A 14,325-nucleotide genomic window follows, 5' to 3' on the forward strand; every position below is an offset into this window, starting at 1 on the left:
ATATGTAATTAAATGAGATATTATTTGGACTGTTATATATTGTTTATGAACACATACCCTACTGGCTGTGTGTTATAATAAGAAATGAAAGTGTGATTCTAGATGAATTGATTGTCAAACAGATAATCCGGCACATATATGGAATAAATTCGCCCCAACTTCAATTCAAAATATAAGTTTATTAACAAAAATAATTCGGCTGCAAGGCTAACCAATTTTAGTTAAAAACCCTTGACTAAACAGGTAAAACAAAGGTACTACATACAAAAGAAAAAAACATGGTTGAAACCCATAATCAATGAGATGATGCAATGATATTACAGTTCAGCATTGATTTTGTTGAGAACCAAAGACTATCTTGAAGAACTTGGAATAAGGTCAAATTATCTTTGAACTAATTTAGAGCAATTGGAAATCTTTTCTAGCCAACTCACAAAGCAAAGGTTTCTATGTGACCGTCCGACTCCTGTCTGAGAGGAAGCAACAACAAAAAAATACACCAGTGGAACTGACTGGTTTGCGAGCGTATTTTGGAGTCAAGGAAAGACTGGTTTACGCGCAAGAGAAGAAAGTAAACAAGAGGAAAACATTTCTGTGAAAGAAGCATTAGATCTGAGAGCAGAAACAAAGATTTGATGGAGAAGAGGATTTATTTGAGAGAAAGCATCAGTTTTGAATGTGAGCTTTGCGAGTTTCGAGTGCAAGTAGGAACAATCCTGCACTCTAATTGAAATGTGTGCCCTTGGTTTTTGGTAGGAAAAATCTTCCTCTTTTGATGCAATCAACTGGTTTTCCTTAGATTGAAAACTATGCCTAAACAAAAGTGTTTTAACACCATAACCTTTACCCAGTTGCTATGTTACACAGAACTTTTCATTTGTATTTGTTCAATTATTTATTCAGTATTTATAATCATGCAATTTTTAAGGATCCTTCATGAGACAGAACAGTAGATTTAAAATTATTAACAGTCATTTATCAGCATTGAAATAAAACTGTAGGACAATAACTAAAAACCATTACAAGGAACACTACTGTATTTGCATCCTTTTTTAGGATACATTTTAAATTTTCTTTCAATTAATCAATTCAAGGCATAATGTTTATCCTCTTGTTGTTCCCATTTGACTTTGCAGCTGGGATAATTAAACTGTTGCTTTGTTGTTTCCAGGAGGGTCAGGAGATCTGGTGTGAGATGTATCGATCAGAGGGGGCTGCAGCCAAGACAGAACCATCCTTAGGACTTTACCACATTTCTACTGTCTTGTTTTGATCTGATGCAGTTTATCTGTGCAAGTGTAATGATTAGAAAGAAGGGATACTGCTACGTAAAAGTTAATCTCCATAAAACCTTGCTATTTATACATTATAAAGCATTTCTAAATATCTGAGAAAAATCATAGTTAGCTTCTGCTTCACAAACAGGAGGGCAATGTATTCTCTTTAAAAATGGTAGGTTGACAGCTCTTCTCATGGGAGATTTAGGGGTTTCATTTTTTGTTCTATTCATTGTATTTTTTGATTCAATGACTCCAGTTTTTCATTTATTAGGTAACCTAATAAGTTTATGTTTTATTACATTCTATTAAAATATCTTTAATCATGTGGAATGAACCCCAAATCTTCAATTAATTCAGTCAATACTAAAACAGCAATTACAAGGAACTCAAAGAAGATATAGTTTTGCGTTTCTTTGTTTTAAGTTCATTATTTTATGGAAAAAATTGTTTCTCGTGTTATGGAAAGATATTAAAGTGACTCTATCTCAAAAAAAAAAACAGCTTAATGGGGGGGATATCTCTTGATTATCTAAAAAGCTATGTTATCCCTAAAACATCAGTAGCACACATGATATATATTTTGACATGCTTATTTCATTTTACAAATGAGAAAGAAAGAAGGAAAGAAAGAAATAAAGCTCTGACACCACCTAGTGTCTATCTCTCCATATTCCTGAGCTGACTGACCATATAGCTTCAAAGTTTAAATACCCTTCCATTAAAGACAGAAAAAAATCAGCCTCCAGTAAAATACATTTATATATATATATATATATATATATATATATATATATATATATATATATATATGCTAAGCCTTTTTGAGTAACACTTTCAGGCAATCGCTGAAATCAAGTGTTTTCTGTAACATTCTGGAATTGTTCACTAAGACTTTTGCTGCTGTTGACAGGTATGTTGATTCACTGTTCATGAGCAAAGTACTTTAATTTGTCTGGAACAGTTTGATTTTTTAGAATTATTTTTTAGGGGGAAAAAAATAATAATAAACATTTAATTTTATTGAGTTATCGTTTTTCATCAAATTTGTATTTATCATTTCTTTTTTCAGTTTTGTGTAACTAATGTGAGAAATTCTGCTTTGAGCTGAGAACCAAAGAATTTAATTAATGTCAATGAAATCTCTCTAATTGCATAATTTCTCCATATGAGTCTGTCCAGGTTAAGTTGCTTGCAGGCAACTAGTAAAAGTTGTCAGAAAAATTAAAATTGTTGAACTGTTTTTCTTGTAGAAATTTATCAGGTATATGGATACAAAATAGGTTAGTAGGCCTAAGAAAACAAAAAGCACAACAACAAAAAAAACAGATTAAGGGGCTTTGTTAAATTATTTAAATAAAAACACAGACATCAAGAAATCTTCTAAAAGTGAAATAAAAAAATGGTAAACAAAAAAAAAAAAAAGGAGTAACACACTTTATGTCAACTTTTAATGTAATTTTGGTAACAGGCCTTTACCAGAATAATAACCAGATAAACTACATCACCACTTGTTACATTTGTTTGTAGTTAACAATTCTTATTTAATATGGCAAATTTATCTTTACAAGGTTTATAACTACGATACATTAAGGTAAGAATCTGTCTAAAATGCCCATACACAATGATTAAAAGATTAAAATAGTTTTTAAAAATAAAAACTAATACTAATGCAGATTGACAATAACACCCCAATAATCAGATAACATAACATAAACAAATTCATATGAAGTACATAAAAAAACAAGTGTGCATTAAGACCATGTAGTTATTTTTTTAGCAGAGCATGTCCTTTTCTTAGAGATTAAGTTTATATTTTTGCATCCCATGCTTTCTGTGTTCAACAATTTGTGTTTTCAAAAGTATGCTTGTCTTATCAAAGTTAATACATTCAAGATAAGTGATCATCAAATAAATAAACACGTTTGACATATACTTTTTACCTTCATGATTGCATTCACATCTTTAAAGTTGACAAATAGAAGTTTCTCTGACAGCAGGAACCAAAGGGATTATTGACAATTCTGCTGAAACAAAACAAACGTGTGGTTTGCAAAGATGTATTACTATATTACACTTTTTAAATATGTTGCTGTTTGAATATTTAAAATTTTTTGTGGTTTTCCCTCTTCCATAAACTTAATTTTCTTTTATGTGAACGACTTTAGCAAATAAATGTGTTTCTATATACATATGAAATAGATGGTTCCATGGCATATCACTTACAATACGCAGAGGGAAAACTTCAAAGCTGGTAAAGCTAGAAACTGCATGTTTTGAGAGGAATGTTACTGTTAGTACTAACTTGTTGGTATCAAAATCAGTGTAGCACTAAATTTAAAGGTTAACATACTGCAAATTTATTAAAAACTAAGTCTGGCTAGAGTAGTTGAGTTGTACTTTATAAACACACTTTTTATTTTTACTAACAACTCTAGCACCTACTTTAGGTTTTTATAGTTTTAGGAAACGTCATTTTAAGAACTTATCTGTACATTAGTTTTTCTCTTTCTTAGAATGTGATAGCTCCATCCCGGGCGATATTCCAGGGAGGCACACTCTGCAGCTTATAAACATGATGAAAGCCCTACGAAAGCAGTGATTGAAAAATCCATACAGGAAGGGATTCAATGATGAGTTGATGTATCCCAACCAGAGAAAAACATCCCATACAACAACTTCTGTGCTGTATTCAATGAATGGATCGACAATGTTGACAGTAAAGAAAGGCATCCAGAAGATAAGGAAAACTCCCATGATAATACCTAGAGTTTTTGCAGCCTTTCCTTCTCTCTTCATAGTGTTGCGGTGTCTTTTTTTCTTGCTTGAATCTTTGCCCACTCCAGCAGCCATTTGGCTTTCCATGGCACTGATCTGCTTAGACTGTCGCTTTGCAGCTTTGTAGATCTTCCAGTATGCCACAAGCATGACAGCCATAGGGAGGTAAAAGGCTACCAAAGAGGCCATGACGGCATAAACACGGCTGACCAAGAACACACACAAATCTGAAGGAATTAAGATGTCTACATTAGCAATGTGAAGGTCTAACATTATGGGGCCAAATGAAATGAGCATTGGAACAGTCCAACAAATGGCAATGAGCATAGCTACATTACTATTGGACATCTTTAAGGAGTAAACCAGGGGGTTGCACACTGCATAGTAACGGTCAAAGGCAATGCAGCTGAGATGGAATATAGAGGCAGTACACAGCATGACATCTAGGCTGGAGTGAAACTTGCAAAATAAGGAACCAAAATACCAACATCCCTCCACAGTCCGTATCATACTAAAGGGCATCACCAGCAGTCCAACAAGGCAGTCAGCCACTGCAAGGGACAAAACAAAAGAATTTGTTGGAGACTGTAGCTGCTTAAAGTAGGAGATGGATAAGACAACCAAAAAGTTCCCCACAACAGTGCAGACTATGCCAACTGAGAGGAAGGTATACAGGAAAATCCTCGAGATGTGGCTCCTCATTGTGACACATGCCAGTAGCTCAATCTGAACCGATGCATTACTATTTCCAGGCCATTCTCGACTGCCGTTCTCCATGGTCTTATCGTACCTACCAAAACAGACAATTCAAAAATGTCAAATGACAAAAACTGGAAGCTATATCTAATAAAATCATTCACATTGAAGGTCACACCAATTTATATTATTGTAACAGTAATTTTCGTACTGTTACTGTTTGAACAACTTTCTAACTCTTTTACAGAATGGTTGGACTTATGGATTGTTAAAATCCAGTTGCCTTTAACTATTTAGTCATTTAGACTATCACTAATTTAAACTGTACAAGCAGAGTTATTAAATTGCCAACAAAAGAAAATGTCTCTGCTAATTCAAATGTCAACGAAAGGAGGGTGGATCTGGCTTGAGTGATAAATCGTTCCCAGGATAAAATAACCATAAAAGACCACAGGTTAAAATACAATTGTAACTTTATTAGCTAACAGTGACAGTATTATTGTATTTAATAATTACGTAAACACTAAACACTACTGAAAATAAGCACAAATATTTAAAATTAAACAAAAAGTGGAAAATGGGGTTTTAAGAGTTCGTTTAAGAGGAATGTTCAAGTTTTAACGCTCAATGCTTTTGTCCTTTAAAATAGCAGCAGATAAATGTGAATTAGCCTGATGCAGAGATATTAAATGTAACCAGTAGAGAAAATGACCAATGAATCATAAAAACATTAACATGTAAAGACATTGGACAGACTGGGTTAGCTTATCTGGCACCCGGATATGTGGTTCCAGAGTGGGCCCAGCTCGAACAAAAGGGTTGGAGAACTCAAAAGATGGCCGCTAACAAGTGGCCGGTATTTATGTAGCTTGGAGATAACGGCAATAGTCAGTCCAACCAGAGTAGCCTATAAACAAATGGAAAAAAAAAGTTATTAAGCAGATAGTAACACCCAGCATGGATCGTTCAGTTAGCCTCAGTGAGAATTACCGTTCAGATAAGAAGCTCTTACTTAAGAACCACCAGCAGTTGAATCAGACCCGTAAAAATATCTATTCTACCCATGTCATGAACAGAGGGGAAAAAGGGGTATGAAAACTGTCTCCCCTATCAAGGCTTGAAAGCCACAGGAAAGAGAGGTTGGAATGGGAGTCAGCTGATTAAGTCATTCAGGGGTAGTCACTCTTGCTTACATCATTGACATTTGATCTTCAAAAACACTAATCAGGAAATTAGCTTTGATTTGGGCTTAAGCCTAAATTAGAGTTGCTGTGAAGTGACCGAAAGCAGTTGTGCATGCAACTTCTCAAATATCTCATGGTAGTAAAACCCCTGTCACACCTTAACAATTTAGCCAGGGTACACCTGATGTCCCAGAATCTCCTTAAACACAGTCATACGCTGAACTTTCTATGTATTTTTTCAATTTTGGTCATACACATAGCACATTCATAATAAGTCCAGAACTTAGGTGCAACGACAGCCTACCTTATGCATAACACATGGCAGCATAATGCCTATGAACTGTCACAAGCCTGTGTCCTAAAGGGGGCAGCGATGTGCCTGGAGTTCCCCATCCTACATAAAAAGATTCCATTGATTGCGGTATTAACCTATTCCAAAAAATAAAATAAAAATCCACTGGACTTTATTTCCAAATTTGAAGATGTTTGAAGATGTTTCGCTTACTATCCAGGAAGCTTTTTCAAGCTTTTTGATTTCAAAATGTCAGAAATAGCGTTGAGACCGAGGTTTTATAGAGCATAAAACTCAAAGCTAAATAAATAATAAATAGATAGTAAATAGATAAAAAGAAAGGAAAGAGGGTTTGCAGTCGCAAACACTTATCTTCATGCTCATCCTATGATAGGGATAAAGTTTGGAGGAGTATTGACAGTTTCCTCCTGTGAACTCCCTTTTATAGCCAAAACGCTGCCAATATGTAATTAAACAGTAGCAGTAAGTTAGAAACATGTTCAGCAGTCATCTGGAACATGTCAAATTTGTTAATATGCATTACTCATAGGATTTGGATAAGCTAGATTACGATGAACTTACACTAAAAGTATGTAAACGATCAAATAACTTTAACCCACGTATTAACATACACTGGCATTAGTCAAGAAACAATATACTTGCCATATGTCGGCATGTGCAAACATGCTTCAGCGTGCTCATAACTTATACAAAACGTACCCATAATTTATCCAATGTATGTCAGCATTTTTTGCCATATTTTTCGTACGTCAGGCATAAGCTGGCTAAATCATCAGGGGGTGACTGGGGTTTAATGAGACAGACCAATATCTGGTAGTCTACTAACACCAAAATAACATCTCACTTGCTAAAACATCCCACTGACTTGATTGGTCAGCAAACTGGCCTGAGCTTAATGATACAGAGCTTGAAATGCTGTTAATATTAGAAAAACAAGAGCCAACAACCCAGGTGAGTTATAGGCCAGTATAAAAACAACCTGGGCTTCCTTAACCCCCTCAGCAGAGCCACAGAATGATCTCCTTCATACAATCCTGGTTTTATGGAGTAATTCATGCAATTGAAATAAAGTATTGTTGCATCGAGTGGAAATGAAAAAGAGAGCTAAGCAAAAAATTAAGTTCAAATATCAAACAATTACCATAGAAAATTATTCTATAATCTAGTATTTCTGCATTAAAGCCCCTTCTCCCATGCTCACATACAGTATTTTTTGAATTTTCTTAGAAACAGAATTTTTTATTGCTCTTTATGTTAAAATGACTACGTTTTTTTTATTAAAAAAAAGTAGAAGATCAAGAATGAAGATTGAATTTTTCATTATACAAATTTGTTCATCTGTTTTCTAACTGAAATGTTTTGAAATATCTTTTGTTCCTAGCAATTAATATAATTATAATAATAACAATATAGGTACTTATTACAGTTTTGTTAGTGAAACTGGCAGAAACAGACACTTAAAAAAAAAAAAAAACTTTGCATTAAGTAGTTGGAGTGCAACAACACAATTTTTCTTTGTGTGTATGTATAATGTGAATTAGTTTACTCACCTGAACAGAGGAGAGATGATCACCTGCCCACATGTCTGTACCAAACTAACATGCTCTATCACCCTTTGTTTTATTCAGATGAAAGAGGAAAAAGGAGGGTTTTAATGAGCGCACGCAACAATGATCACATTGCACCTCTGCTACCAACTCCCCTGCCAAATCACTTCAAAAATCTGAGAAATGACAGCAGAGGGAATTAGAATTCTAAATGCTCTAAGGAAAGAATCAGTCATATATTGTATGTCAAAAATAAAATGTTGCACCTAAGCACAAAACCAAATCTTTAGAATAATTTGTATATTTGTTATCCTTCATATATTTGTGCACAGCTTCCATACAAAAAGTCCTCTTCATAGATCCCAATTCACGTGGGATTGATCTTAGCCTAACATGTATTTTCGCCCACCCCCAAATACGTATGCAAGTTAGACTAAATACCTGAAAAACTCCGACTTCTTTTCCAAATAACCATGGCAGTATGTAACCGGCACAGAAACACTTTTTTTCAAAACTCCTCAGGATATTTGTTCCAGTATTTGTTCCATATGTTGTTACCCAACAACATATTAAATAACATAAGCTACTTTCTAAAAAAAACTGTATGAAAATAAAAACTCTGTCAGCCCTCGACGTTTTGTTCTAAAATGTTTGAATTAAGTCCAAAAGTCACTGTGTGGCTGCTTCATTAACTTATTACTTAACTCATCACTGTAATGTTTAACAAATAATTATTAATGTCACAAAAAAGCCGCTGTTGGATTCAGGAAGAATAACTTTGCAAATATATAGAAATTGACTCTGCACACGAAAGAGGTTCAAGCAGCCCCTGCAGGAGCAGAAGGAAAAGCCCAACCCAACTTCAAGCTTTCCTCCCCCGAATGCCCTCCTGCAGCCGTCTTTTATTAACAGAGCATAGCACATGATTACAAAACAGTATTTGTTCTGACACAACAATTGATCAGTTCATACAGACAAGATGCTCCATCAGAATGACAAGGCAAGAGGGTCTCCTGGCTGCATCCCAAGACACAGTGCAGCAGGCAGGATGGTCTCCTGACTGCAAAAATGTTTCAAAAGCACAAATTAATTTTATAATCATTATTGATTAAACCTGACAGCCGCGATGAAAAAAAAAGACATTTACAACTGGAGAGACTCACAAAGAGAGCAAGGTCCGTTTCACAAAGCAGGTTTAACGAAAAAATTTTCGTCTATAAAACGAAACATTTTTCTAAACCTGTAAACAGGGAAACTCTGACTTTTTAGCTTATGTGTCTGCTGTGTCTGCTGTCTGGTTGGTGATTAAGTAGCCCACTGCATTCATTAACACTAGATGTCCCGGAGAATTTCAGTTTTCCTGCAAGCCCCCCTCCCCTCTTCAAGTTTGCTAAGTGTCCTTGTTGTAATGCTAATAACCTGTGATGTGACCAGCCCTTCGTGTGGACGGGGCCTGGATAAGGCTGAAACAAACTGGCATCAGAACCAGAGCATGCTCCAAACACTCATTACCTGCCCCTGCAACATCAGACCTTTTTGCAGGAATATCTTGATAAGTCATATCCAAATCTTTTATTAAGGCAAACCTATTGAACAACCAGATATCATATGGGTCCTAGTTCCTGAGCTGAGAACAAGTCATAACCATGCTTTTCCAACAAGGCAAGGCAGAGCCTATCTATAATGTCCATTCACCAACAGACTCATTTATATGGCAAACTTTTTGGAAAATATCAGCGTTTCGTGTTCGTTTTGACTTCGTGTGGACGGGGCCTTAATCTCTGCTTCTAGTTTCAGTTCATCATCAACTGCATGTCTTAAAGCCAGCACGGTCACAGGCATTCCCTCAGCACATTGTTTCTATCTAAATCTGGACCCCATTAGACATGTTTCATAATCAGGCACCCTAAGGCACCCTCCATCCATCGCAACCAGTGCTTTATGGCATTTCTTTCTCATCGCTGCAGGTGTTATGATGCCATCATCACGGCGGGCGGTTATGGTGCCCTTTTCCCATCACTGCAGGTGCTCATGATGCTTTTCTCATCACTGCAGGTGATCATGGTACTTTTCCCATCACTGCAGGCCCTCATGGTCCCCTTCATCCATCGTGGCGGGTGCTTATGGCACCCCTTTTCTCATCGCTGTAGGTAGTCATGGTGCCCTCCATCCATTGCGGCGGGCGCTTGTTGCGCCATTTTCTCATCGCTGCAGGTCTTCATGGTGCCCTCAATCCATCATGGTAGCGCTCACAGCACCCTTTTCTATCGTTGCAGGTGCTATGGCACTTTCTATTGCGCTGCACTTTATGGCACTCCTTTTCCCATCGCTACAGGCACTTGGGGCCCTCCATCCATCACTACAGGCACTCATAAGCCCTCCATTTAGCATTGCATGCGATTATGGTGCATGCCATCACCCAATACTCAATGCGGCGGCACTTCATGATGCCCTTTTTTTTATCGCAGGCGGTGCATTATGGCCCCCCAGCTCTTTGCTTCAGGCGCATCGCACCTTAACCCATTGCAGCAGCGCTCTCTTTTCATAGCAGCTGGTGCATTACGGCCCCTCAGCTAATTTCTCGCACTCCACCCTTCCATGCATTCACATCACGAAGACCCTGCACTTCTAAACTTTTAGGACATCATGGCACACATATCTCAACTAAAACATCATGCTTAACCATCGCAGCTTGTTCGTTTCGTCCTTTGGTCATCACGGCTTGCGGGCTAGCGTAGATTATCGCGTCCCCATCTCACTTTCTTAGCTCATCGTGGCCCGCGTATCGATAGATTTACATGTGCATTTGTTCTCTTCTCACACCCTGAGCTCACCGCTATGTAGAGCTCATCTGTGGTTGTGGTGGGAGCGCTCAGCCACAGCCTATCATTGCAGTTATCGCCACAATCATCACTGCGTCGTTATTTTCAAGAGCCAGTGTCTCCTTGCTTGGTCAGCAAATTTTCCCATTGCGCATCATCCACAGCGTTGCTCTTTCATTTCCAGGCTTTTTGATCTCGCTAACTGCATTTCCTTCCTCTTGTCCAGGTTCACCATTTAAGGGCTGCCTTCTGACTTTTCTTTTTGGTCTAGACTGCTTCTCGATTGGAGTGGCAATCTGTTCTACTATCACATCATTTTGTCCGCAGCCACGCTTCAATTTTACGGATGATGCCCCATCCATAGATTTTGGGGGGGTTCTTTCAAATAGTTTGTTCGCAGTTCATGGCCTGCTCCCCTCATCAATTCTAATTCTCTGCTCTATGAGGTTTAACCACTAGCTGTAGCTTGCGTCGTCTGACCATTAATTCAGAATGGAGGAGCCACAACAGCGGTCTGTGGCATCTCCTGGACTTTCTCAGCAATGTGGCTGATGGTCTATGACAGCCTATGCCTCATATATCTGCCCTGAGCATACATTCATCCATCTGAACTGCTCAACTTTCTCTCAGCCTTTAAGGGTAAGCTAACTACAAATACTGGTGGTGGTTTCAAAACTCATTAACATCCTTCATCAGATCTGAATTTTTAGTTATTCCAGTTGTGTTTTGTAAGCAATTCTAATCACTCATCTCACTCCTGTAATTTGTCATGCCAGATGGTTGTTATACCAGGCTCCCTTCTATCATTCATCCTATCATTCTACCCCTCATTCACTCCAGCAATCATCCCCTCATTCATCCCATCAACCATCCCAGCTTTCATCCCCTACTTCATCCCATCACCATTTACCTCACTTCTCCTCAATGCACCATCCCTTTACAAACTGTTGGTAGGCCTTCACAGCAACTGGCCCTCTTGGTAGGCCTTCATGGCAACTGTCCATCTTTTGGTAGGCCTTCGCAGGAACTGGCCCTCTTGGTAGGCCTTCATGACAACTGGCCATCTTTTGTTAGGCCTCCGCGGCACTGGCCTTCTAGTAAGCCTTTGCGGCTAATCTCCTGTTGCTCCTCCTGCTGTTCTACATTTCTTAGCTTTCAATTCAGTCTCTGCCTTCTGAGCATGCTGTCGTATTGCCCTCAACCTCAGCAAATTTATCGGGGGAAATAGCCCTATCCTTTACTCCTGTTCATGCATATCGCTCAAAATCAGCGCTATAATTCCTGCTGAGGTTTGAGCCCCAAAGTCCAAGTAATTTATAAAATTTAGGTGTTAGCATGGCGGCGCTCCAAAGCAATGGCCAAGAACAGCTCCTCTCGACAATTTCAAAAAATATGCAACTTAAAACGATACAAACTAGACATCAAACCCGCATCTATGATCGCCAAGGCCTGCTGGAGCTACGGTCATGAAATGTTTTAAATACAGACATTTTGACCCTTTAAAAAACTGCAGAGTGCTACGAACGGATGTCAACAAAACAACAGCAGAAAATAATGGACGGGGGAAGAGATGTGTGAGATGGAGAAAGCGAGACTGCAGAGGGGGGATAACTGCAAAGCTAAAGAGAGATCCCCACAGACCTCCGCTTCCATCAATCCTGCTCTCCAACGTCCGCTCGTTGGAAAACAAAATGGATAATCTCCAACTGGAACTTTCTTCAAAAAAAGGAGATATGTAACTGCTGCGCCATTATTCTGATGGAGTCTTGGTTGCATCCAGCAATACCGGACAATGCTATTAGCTGGAGGGGCTAACGCTATACCGTGCAGATAGAAACAAAGAACTAAGCGGTAAGACTCGGGGTAGTGGGCTCTGTGTTTAAATCAACAACAGTTCGTGCAAGAACGCTAGATCGGTCGCCAACTTCTACTCTCCAGACCTAGAGTTTCTGACTGTTAACTGCAGACCGTTCTATATGCCCAGAGAGTTCAGTGTGGTTAGCATTACTGATGTTTATGTGCCTCCCAGTGCTAGTACAAAAGAAGCCATGATGACTCTATCCATACACAGAGGGTGTTTTCATCATTGCTGGGGATTTTAACCAGGCAAACTTGAAGACTGTTTACCCTAATTTCTTCCAACCTGTGGACTTTGCAACTCAGCATGAAAATACTTTAGACCTGGTTTACTCTAACATAAAAAATGCATTCAGAGCAGCCCCCTGCCCGCACCTCGGGTCATCAGATGATCTCTCAGTCATGCTTATCCCTGCATATAAGCCCCAGCTGATCGGGGTAAACCGGCAGTTAAAGAGGTCAAAGTGTGGTCTGACAGCACCATGGAGAAACTCCAAGACTGTTTTGAATGCTCTGATTGGAACATCTTCAAGGCTGCAGCAACATATGACATCTTATTAAATATTGATGAGTATGCCATGGCTGTGTCAGCCTACATTAACAAATAAATTGAGGACATCAGCATCAAAAAGAACATCACCACCCGGGCCAACCAATGCCCCTGGATGAATGGGGAGGTTCAGAAATTGCTAAAAGCATGGAACTCGGCTTTCAAGTCTGTTGATAAAGAGGCACTGAGAACAGAGCATGCCAACTTAAGCTGTGCCATCAGATCATCCAGAAGAAGATCGAGAAGATCCAGGATCTTTTCCATGAAAACAGCAACAGGGGGAGGAGACACTAAACCTGGACTCCTACACTCCTGGTGTAGGAGTGTACAGATCAGCTGGGTAGTGTCACCTTGCTGGACCAATCCATAGTGCCAGCATGCTTCAAGTCAGCCACCATTATTCCGGTCCCAAATAAGCCTCAGGTCACCTCACTAAATGATCACCGGCCTGTCGCAGTGACTCCAATCATGATGAAGTGCTTCGAAAGGCTGGCTAAAGGACACAACGTCTCCAGTCTGCCACCAACATTCGACCGGTTCCAGTTCGCCTACTGACGTAACTGCTCCACTGAGGACGCCATCTCTTCTCCTCTCCACCTGAGCCTGGCACACCTGGAGGAGTGGAACACCCACGTGCAGATTCTGTTTCTGGACTTCAGTTCAGCTTTCAACACAATCATCCAACAGCATCTGATGGGCAAACTGGAACAGCTGGGCTTCAATACACCCCTCGGCAATTGGCTGCTAGACTTCCTCACCAACAGACCTAAGTCAGTCCAGGTCGGACAGAACACCTCTGCTGTCATCCTCCTAAGCACAGGCTCTTCTCAGGGCTGCGTCCTGAGCCCCCTGCTGTTCACCCTGATGACACATGACTGCATCCCCAGGTTCACCTCCAATCACATAGTGAAGTTTGCAGACGCCAACACGGTGGTGGGCCTCATCAGTGATGACAATGACTAGAACTACAGAGAAGAGGTGGAGCAGCTGGTGGACTGCAAAGATAACAGCTTGATCCTAAACGTGGAGAAGACGAAGGAGATCATCCTGGACTTCAGGAAGAACCAGCCTAACCACGCTCCACTGGTCATCAACAGCTCAGCTGTAGAGGTGGTCAACAGCACCAAATTCCTGGCGATGCACATTACACACACCCTCAAATGGAATGTAAACACCACCTCATTGATCAAAAGGGCACAAAAGCGCATTAACTTCTTGCGGATGATAAGGAGAGCCCATCTGCCACCACCTATCCTCACCACCTTCTACAGAAGCATCATAGAGAACTGCAGTCAGTTCTC

General features: G+C 39.3%; 1 protein-coding gene across 1 annotated transcript; it reads right to left on the bottom strand.

Annotated features, from left to right (window-relative positions):
- Positions 1-3,773: 3,773 nt before the first annotated feature.
- Positions 3,774-5,648, bottom strand: LOC107083588 (5-hydroxytryptamine receptor 4-like). Its single transcript, XM_015372939.1, has 2 exons — positions 5,528-5,648; positions 3,774-4,845 (listed from the first exon to the last, which is right to left on the bottom strand). Exon 2 carries the CDS (start codon positions 4,830-4,832, stop codon positions 3,774-3,776), a length of 1,059 nt encoding a protein of 352 aa, XP_015228425.1. The 5' UTR covers positions 4,833-4,845; positions 5,528-5,648.
- Positions 5,649-14,325: the final 8,677 nt, after the last annotated feature.

This window comes from Cyprinodon variegatus, unplaced genomic scaffold (genome assembly GCF_000732505.1).
Source record: "Cyprinodon variegatus isolate N-32 unplaced genomic scaffold, C_variegatus-1.0 Scaffold78, whole genome shotgun sequence".
NCBI classification, from domain to species: Eukaryota; Metazoa; Chordata; class Actinopteri; order Cyprinodontiformes; family Cyprinodontidae; genus Cyprinodon; species Cyprinodon variegatus.

Bases quoted from the DNA above. Each gene is read 5' to 3' on its own strand.
- LOC107083588 (XM_015372939.1), bottom strand. From the start codon at position 4,832: ATGGAGAACGGCAGTCGAGAATGGCCTGGAAATAGTAATGCATCGGTT.